The 8,124-nt window shown below is 46.2% G+C and overlaps 1 protein-coding gene across 3 annotated transcripts in view; it reads right to left on the reverse strand.

Moving 5' to 3' along the window:
- Positions 1–7,792: 7,792 nt before the first annotated feature.
- The window catches only part of ZMYND15 (zinc finger MYND-type containing 15), a 5,199-nt gene continuing 4,867 nt past the window's right edge, over positions 7,793–8,124 (reverse strand). For all 3 annotated transcript variants that reach the window (XM_007457717.1, XM_007457716.1, XM_007457715.1), the window contains one exon: positions 7,793–7,964. In XM_007457717.1, coding sequence (XP_007457779.1) covers positions 7,793–7,964 — 172 coding nt within the window. The remainder of the gene's footprint in view (positions 7,965–8,124) is intronic.

Here is an 8,124-nt window from a genome sequence, read left to right on the forward strand (position 1 = left end):
TCCCAAACTATAAAAAAAAAAAAAAAAAAAAATGTGGAGAAGTAAACATAAGCCAAATGCTCAAGCCCTTGATGAAGCTGGTAGATGTCACAAGATGATTGCCACAGGAAGGGTAATGGCTGGTCCAGTCTCCTGGCATGTGCTTCAAAGAGGCTGGGGTTTTGGAGGGAGGAGAAATTTTTTGGAAGCAAAAACATACGGTAAGAAAGACAACTGCCTCATCTCAGAATTTGTGGAATGTGGGAGAAAAAATATTTCTGCAAAGGGTTGCAAGAGGGTAGTGGCTTTGGAGGAGCACCAAGTTTCTGAGAGCGAGAAGGCAAAGGGAAAACCAGGAGAAGAGGTGGATGATTTGGGGCATCTTGTTGATCTTAAATCCCAGAGGGTCTAATGAGAGGATCTGGGGCAGGAAAGGGAGGAGGTAGGAGATTGAACCCAAGAGGGGATGAACAGAGTCATGTGGGGATAAGTCAAGGTGACAACGGGTATGTTGGCAAGTGTGGTCTCCTGGCGTGTTGACAATGAAAGCGTATGACTTTGTTTCCTGGGCTCTAGGTGCTGTGCTGTTCTCTTCATGCCCCTCGGCTTTACAGCAGCTCTTTGGCTTCTGTCTGTGGTTCCTGTCTTCTAGGCCTCAGATCTGTGTCCACGAGGCTGGGCTGGGACTAGCACCCCACACAGGCCCATGTTGTCTTCCTCATCCTACGCTTCTACCTCGGTCCCTGCAAACCACCTTCCTCCTTCCTTGGCCGGAAACTCCATGCAAAGTGTCTCAGGCATATCAAATCCCCGCCCACCAGGGAGGCCCAGACAGTCTTGGGTCCTGCTTTGGTTCCCAGCTGAGACACTTTCTACTTCCTCTTTCTTTTATAATAGAGAAAATTTAGGAACTGCCTAAATGTCCCACTAGGCCATGTCACATTCATAAAGTAAACTAATATACAGCCATCTGTATAGACAGATGAGACAAAGAGACTGTCTAATGACATAAAAAGCTGTTCATAGGGGCTTCCCTGGTGGCGCAGGTTGAGAGTCCGCCTGCCGATGCAGGGGATGCGGGTTCGTGCCCCGGTCCGGGAAGATCCCACATGCCGTGGAGCGGCTGGGCCCGTGAGCCATGGCCGCTGGGCCTGCACGTCCAGAGCCTGCCTGTGCTCCGCAACGGGAGAGACCACAACAGTGAGAGGCCCGCGTACCGCAAAAAAAAAAAAAAAGCTGTTCATAACATATTATACATTTATTTATTTATTTACTTTTTATTTTTGGCTGCGTTGTGTCTTCGTTGCTGCTCGCAGGCTTTCTCTAGTTGCAGCGAGCGGGGGCTACTCTTTGTTGCGGTGCGCAGGCTTCTCATTGCAGTGGCTTCTCTTGTTGCAGAGCCTGGGCTCTAGGCACGCGGGCTTCAGTAGTTGTGGCGTGAGGGCTCAGTAGTTGTGGCTCGTGGGCTCCAGAGCGCAGGCTCAGTAGTTGTGGCGCACTGGCTTAGTTGCTCTGTGGCATGTGGGATCTTCCCGGACCCGGGCTCAAACCCGTGCCCCCTGCATTGGCAGGCGGATTCTTAACCACTGTCCCACCAGGGAAGTCCCCAAAAGCTGTTCATAACATATTGTTTTATTAAAAGAGCAAGCTAGTTAGCATGATGTACAGTATGATTAAAGTTTGTAAAAATATGTACATTTTGATAAAAGAGACTGTAAACACACCAAAATGGCGACGGTGGTTATCTCTGGGTGTTGGGATTGAGGGCCATTTGAATTTTCTTTTTAGGGTCTTCTGTATTCTCTAAGTTGCCCAATCGTTGCCTCCAATTTGCCTCCCTCTCACTCTCTACCCTCTCAAGGCTGCCACCACCACTCTGTTGAATACTCTCTTGTCTTTGTTGTGAAGTAAAGGGGACATTTCTTCACCTTGATCTGACCTGGCCTAAGCAGTGTCTGGCACAGCTGAGCACCCTTTCTTTGTTTCTGAACGCTCCTGGTTTTCCACTGCTCTCAGCACTTCTCCCTCTCCTAGTTGCCTCCTCTTCCTCTGACCATCCTTATCTCCACCGGGATTCCATTTTGAAGGCCGCTTCTTCTTTCTAGGGTCCTCATCCACTCTTTTAGTTGTGTGAGTTCCATCTCACATGTCAGTTGCCTACCGGAATCTCTACCGCGAGGTCCCATGAGCATTTCAAACTTAACAAGTCCCACCCTGAATTCATTACCTTTCTCTCCCACCCCTTCCAACCGCTCTAACTCCGTCCTTCCTCTTCCTGTGAGCACACGGCACTTCCTTCGAAGGAATTTGTCCTGGCTGGGAACGTTCAGCTCCTTCTCTGCCCTCCCTTTGTTCCAATATAATTGCTCACCATCTGTTATTTCTATCTCCTCATTAGCCCTAGGATTTAACCTGTTTCTCTCCAGCATCAAGGCACCATCAGCTCTTGCCTGTATTGCTACCAAAAACTAACTGATCCGTCTCAAGTCTTACCCTCTCACAGTCCATTTTCCCTCCAGCATAGCAGGAATAGGTTTCTAAAAGTCCTTTAGGGAATTCCCTGGCTGTCCAGTGGTTAGGACTCGGTGCTTTCATTGCCGTGGGCCAGGGTTCAGTTTCTGGAACTAAGTTCCCTCAAGCTGCGCAGCCAGAAAAAAAAAAAAATTCCTTTAGTAAATGCTGAGTGGCTATAACATCCCAGGCACTGTGCTGGGGCATAGTTATAATCAGACAGACAAGGTCGCCCCTTTCATGGAATTCACTTTTTAGTGTGTATTAGAGGAGGAGGGGTAATAAACATAAATAAATGAATGACATAGTAAAATAACTGTGATACGTGCTCAAAGAAAATAAAAGAGTAATGTGATAGAGAGTGATGGGGGTAAGGGATCCTTGTAAATTTCATGGAAGCAGGGACCATTCTCTTGTTTTTTTCCCCCCCGCTGCGTCTCTAACACAAAGCCGTGTGTGCATTCAATCAGTATTTAGTAAGTGAATTATTAAGGTGGGCAAATTTGTAAATTAAACGTTTTTATTACAAAAGTACTGTGTGTTCACGGAAGAAAAATGAGCAGGACAGCAAAACAAAATGAATAAACAAATCCTTAGTAATCCCACTGCTCGGAGATAACAATATGCTTTCATGTAGGAGATGGCAAGAACTTAGGAAGAGGTTCTGTTTCTGGCCAAGGGAGTGGGGAAAAGTTCTTTCCCCTCAATCCACCAGGGACCTAGGCTGCCCTTTTATGGCTGTAGGGGATTTACAAGGTATTATCAGCGGGTGTCTACCCTCATCTGTGGTCAAGGAAGGTCTCCCTTCCTAAGGAAGTGAGCTTTAGGCTGAGAAGGAATTAATTGTGCAAGAAAACAGGGAAGTTCCACACTGAGAGAGTGTGGTGTCTTCATTTAGAGCCCCTGGCTCGAGGGTAGGGAGGGGGCAGGAAGCAGGATGAGATCAGCCTGGGGAGGTTGGCAGCGGCCACATTAAAAGGGACTTGTCATCTGGATCTAACTGCCAGATTATAGAACTAAAGGATATAGATGAACAGATTAAAAAAACACCCAGGGGAAATAATCAGCCAGATCCAGAATGAGGAACATTCTACAGCACAAGTGATTTAGTTTCTCATTGAATCAGTGGACTGAAAATAAAAAAGGGAAGGAGGTCTGTTATAGAAAAAAACAAAAAAACTTAAGAGAGATAACCGAAAGCCATGTGTAGATCTTATTCATTTCTTGATTGTAACAAACCAACTGTAAAAGCCATTTCTGAGATAATTCAAGATATTTGAGGGCTTCCCTGGTGGCGCAGTGGTTGAGAGTCTGCCTGCCGATGCAGGGGACGCGGATTCGTGCCCCGGTCCGGGAAGATCCCACATGCCGTGGAGCGGCTAGGCCCGTGAGCCGTGGCCGCTGAGCCTGCGTGTCCGGAGCCTGTGCTCCGCAACGGGAGAGGCCACAACAGTGAGAGGCCCGCATACCGCAAAAAAAAAAAGAAAAAGAAAAAGAAATTTGAATGTGAACTGGGTATTATGATAAGATATTAAAGAACAATTGTTACTTTTATTGGGTATGATAATAGCATGGTTGTTACATTTTTTAAAAGCCTTTATTAGTTATAGATGCATATAGGTGAGCTAACTGATGTCTGGGGTGTGCCTTAAAACACTCTGGGAAACAGCTGGGGTCGTGTGATATTGTGATGTAAGAAATACATATTTTGGTCTTCATCCCAGGTTCTTGGCTCAAAAGTGTGGAAAACCCTTGGAATTTCCTGAGTGATAAGAGGTGAGAGGAGTGTCTTTTGTTATACTTAACAGGCCCCTTTGACTATACCTGAGTTTATGCTAATGAGGTGACTTTTGGTGGGTCCTGGATAGCTTTAGGATTATTCCTCAGGAATAACCTCCTGTGTGTCTGGTTGGCATACAGCCATCTATGATTGTTTAATAGTGAACTGTGGGGTCCTGTATCAACCCAAACATGCTGTTCTATCCTGAGCACTTATAAACAAAGATACTGCCCCTAAATTAGTCACTCTCACAACCCATTTTAGTAAAGGTCCTTCAGGAAGCTGATGATACCAATCTACAAAATGAAGCAACTCCTTTACAACTATATTCCTGGTTTCAGTAGATCCTTGGTTTTTGCCTTCCCCCCAAGGCTGACTAGAGGCCTTAGAGGTACTTTCTGTTGTCCCAGCCTAATTATTTACTGGATAGCTTTGAGGCTAGTGGCCAAAACTCAGACTGACTCAAACCCGAGCTTAGTCTAGCACCAAAGTCCAAACCAGAACTCTTTTAAAATTTCATTTTAGCTATTACAAATAATCACCAAGGGATTGTATATTTCACTTTTTTTCTTATTGGTTTGCATTTCCTTATGCATCTAGTGAAACAACTTCCTGGGAGTTGAATCCAACTTTAAATTCCATTTGTTACTTTTACCTTTAGTAACAGTGCAGCACAGCTGCTGCTCCATGCCATGGGTGACCACATGGCCACCCAGGAATCAAAGGCTCTGCATCTCTCATCTTTTTATCCTTTCTCCTCTCAAACCACATATTTCTGTGAGCTAGGGCCAGTCTAGCAAATCTCACTTCTGACACCAACTATTAGCTGTTTTTACTAATAGCACCTTTGACACCAAATAGGTGTTTTGTTCTTGTTTGTTCTCTCACACCAACCAATTCTCCAACTACCCTGACACCGACTGGGTGTCCTACAATTCAATCAATTCTTTTTTTTTTTTTTTAAACAGGGTATGTATGTATGTATTTATTTATTTTGGCTGTGTTGGGTCTTTGTTGCTGCACACAGGCTTTCTCTAGTTGTGGTGAGCAGGGGCTACTCTTCATTGCAGTGCTTGGGCTTCTCATTGCAGTGGCTTCTCTTTTTGCCATACCATGGGCTCTAGGCACGTGGGCTTCAATAGTTGCAGTACACGGGCTCAGTTGTTGCAGCACATGGGCTCTAGAGCACAGGCTCAGTAGTTGTGGTGCACAGGCTTAGTTGCTCGATGGCATGTGGGATCTTCCCAGACCAGGGATTGAACCTGTGTCCCCTGCATTGGCAGGCAGATTCTTTACCACTGCGCCACCAGGGAAGTCCCAATTCAATCACTTCAGACACGAAATACCCAGAGTGAGCACAGACTGCCACAGGTTAAGGGCTCAGTCCTAAAAGACTGCCCCCACTTCAGATGCTAACTGCAAGCCCTGGGCCCTCTGACCAACTGACTATAAACTGAGGCTTCCTGTGATCTCCTTCTCAGGTTCAATAATTTGCTAAAATGGCTCACAGAACTCGGGAAAACAGTTTACTAATTATTACTGGTTTGTTGTAAAGGAACTGCAAAATAGAAAAGAGGTATAGGGCAAGGTGTGGTGAGGGAAGAGGGGGTAGCCTGGAGCTTCCATGTTCTCTCCAGGTGTGCCAGCCTCAGTACCTCAGTGTGTTCATTAACCCAGAAGCTCTCTGAACCCCATCGTTTAGGGATTTTTTAATGCAGGTTGCTTGGTGATTAGCTTTATCTCCAGCCCCGCTCCTCTCCCTTGGAGAGCAAGGGGTGGGGCTGAACGTTTCAGCCCTCTCATCACGCGGTTGGTTCCTCTAGTATCTAACTTCCATCCTGAAGTTAAATAAGGGCCCACCTAGAGTTACCTTATTAAACTCAGGTATGGTTGAAAGCGGCTTATTATGAATAACAAAAGATGCTCCTCTCACCTCTGTCACTCAGATTATAGAAGCTCTTGTGCCAGAAATGGGGCACGCAGGCCAAATATATATTTCTTATATTATCACATTATCACAGGGAGTAATAATAACATTTGAAAAATGTTGATAATTGTTGAAGCTGGGTGATGGGCACATAGAGATTCATTATGCTGAATCTTCTGGGCTTTTGTGTATATTTGGAAACTTTGATAATAAGATAGTTATAATAAAAGAGGATGACAGAAAGAGAAGCAACTTACAAGCCATACTAAAGAGTCTGAAATTTTAAACTTTTTTTTTGAAATAATTTTAGATTTATAGGTGGGGTGCAAAGACAGTAGAGTGTTCCCAAATACTCCTCACACATCCTCCTTATCACTTTTTCTATAACCACAGCATGTTTATCAAAACTAAGAAATTAACATTGATACAATACCATTAGCTAAACTGAAAACTTTATTTGAATTTCTCCAGTTTTTCCATTAATTTTTTTTTTCTGTTCCAGGGTCCAAACCAGGATACTGCATCGTATTTAGTTGTCATGTCTCCTTAGTCTCTTCCAATCTGTCACCGTTTCTTGGTCTTTCTTTGCTTTTCGTGACTTTGATACTTTTGAAGAATAGCAGTCAGGGGTTTTGTAGACTGTCCCACAGTTTGGTTTTGTCTGGTGTGTTCTCATGATTAGTCTAAAGTTATGGATTTGGGGGAAGAATACTACAGAGGGGATGTGGCCTTATTGCATCATGTCAGGGAGCATGACTTCTTATTAGTCAACATGACTTCTTATTTCTTGTAAACCTAGTCACTTGGTGCAGGTGGTGTCTGCCAGGTTTCTCCACTATTTTTCCCTTTCTATACTTTGTGATGAGAGTCATTAAGCCCGGCCCACACTCACAGGGATTTTAAAAGTAGAGGAAAGTCATTGAAGGGATTTAAGCAGGGAGTAATGTTTCGAATGTCTGTTTTGGAAGGAACACGAGATATGGTGGCATTTGCAGTGGGACTGGACATAAACTGCTGGATGTTGAGTGACCAGCAGCCTGACTCAGCTGGAGCTGGTTCTTTATGGGACGTGAAGGATGAGAGAAGGTGGAGTCAGGGATGGCCATGAAATTTCTAACTTGGACAGTTGGATGGCTGGGGTCTTTCACTGACTCTAAACCAAGGTTGTGAGTGCCCCTAGGAGGTTGCATGCCTCCCCTGCCCCCGCCCTCGCCCCCTCTCCCCCCCAGAGAGAAGCCACTTTCTGTTTCTCGGTCTTGCTTGACTCGGATCCGGTCCCTGCCTGTTACTGAGGCCGGAAAATGCCTTGTCAACACATTAGAAGTTTGGGATTACCCAGAAGGGCAGAATCCCAAGTAAGAGAGGGGACAGATTTCGAGGAACTGAAGAAAGATGGAAGAAAATGTCATTCGTAAATCCTTTAATCCTCTTTCCATTTAAGGACCCAGTTATGAGCGTTTGACTCGGTGGTTTCAAACAAGTAATTTTAATTACCTTTTCGTGTTCCGCCAACTGGCCTCCCCCTCGGCCTCGCCTGTTTCGTGTTCCTTTCTGAGGCGTGTTAGGGGAGGGGGTGGACTTCTACCTCTACGCCCTCACCTCCGCCGGCGGGCCCCCCGCCCAGGTTTCTTTTCTCCTCGGCGCCTACGGGCGGGGGCGGAAGGAGCGGTAGGAGGTGCGGCGCGAGGCGCGGGCCCTGGCGCCGGGCGGGCCCAGCTCCCTGGCGGAGGCTTGTAGACCAGGTGGAAGATGAAGGCGTTGCAGTACCTGAGGGGGGCGTGGCGCCATCAGGGGCGGTGCCAAGAGGCCGGGATTTTCCCAAGGGGCGGAGTTTGTGGGCTCCGAGTTTCAGGGGGTGGGGTTAAACTTAGGTCTCTGCCAACCCGAGCGTAACCTGGCTTTCTTTTGCTGAGGGGTTGGGGCCGGG

This window comes from Lipotes vexillifer, unplaced genomic scaffold (assembly GCF_000442215.2).
Source record: "Lipotes vexillifer unplaced genomic scaffold, Lipotes_vexillifer_v1.1 scaffold611, whole genome shotgun sequence".
Taxonomy (NCBI): domain Eukaryota; kingdom Metazoa; phylum Chordata; class Mammalia; order Artiodactyla; family Lipotidae; genus Lipotes; species Lipotes vexillifer.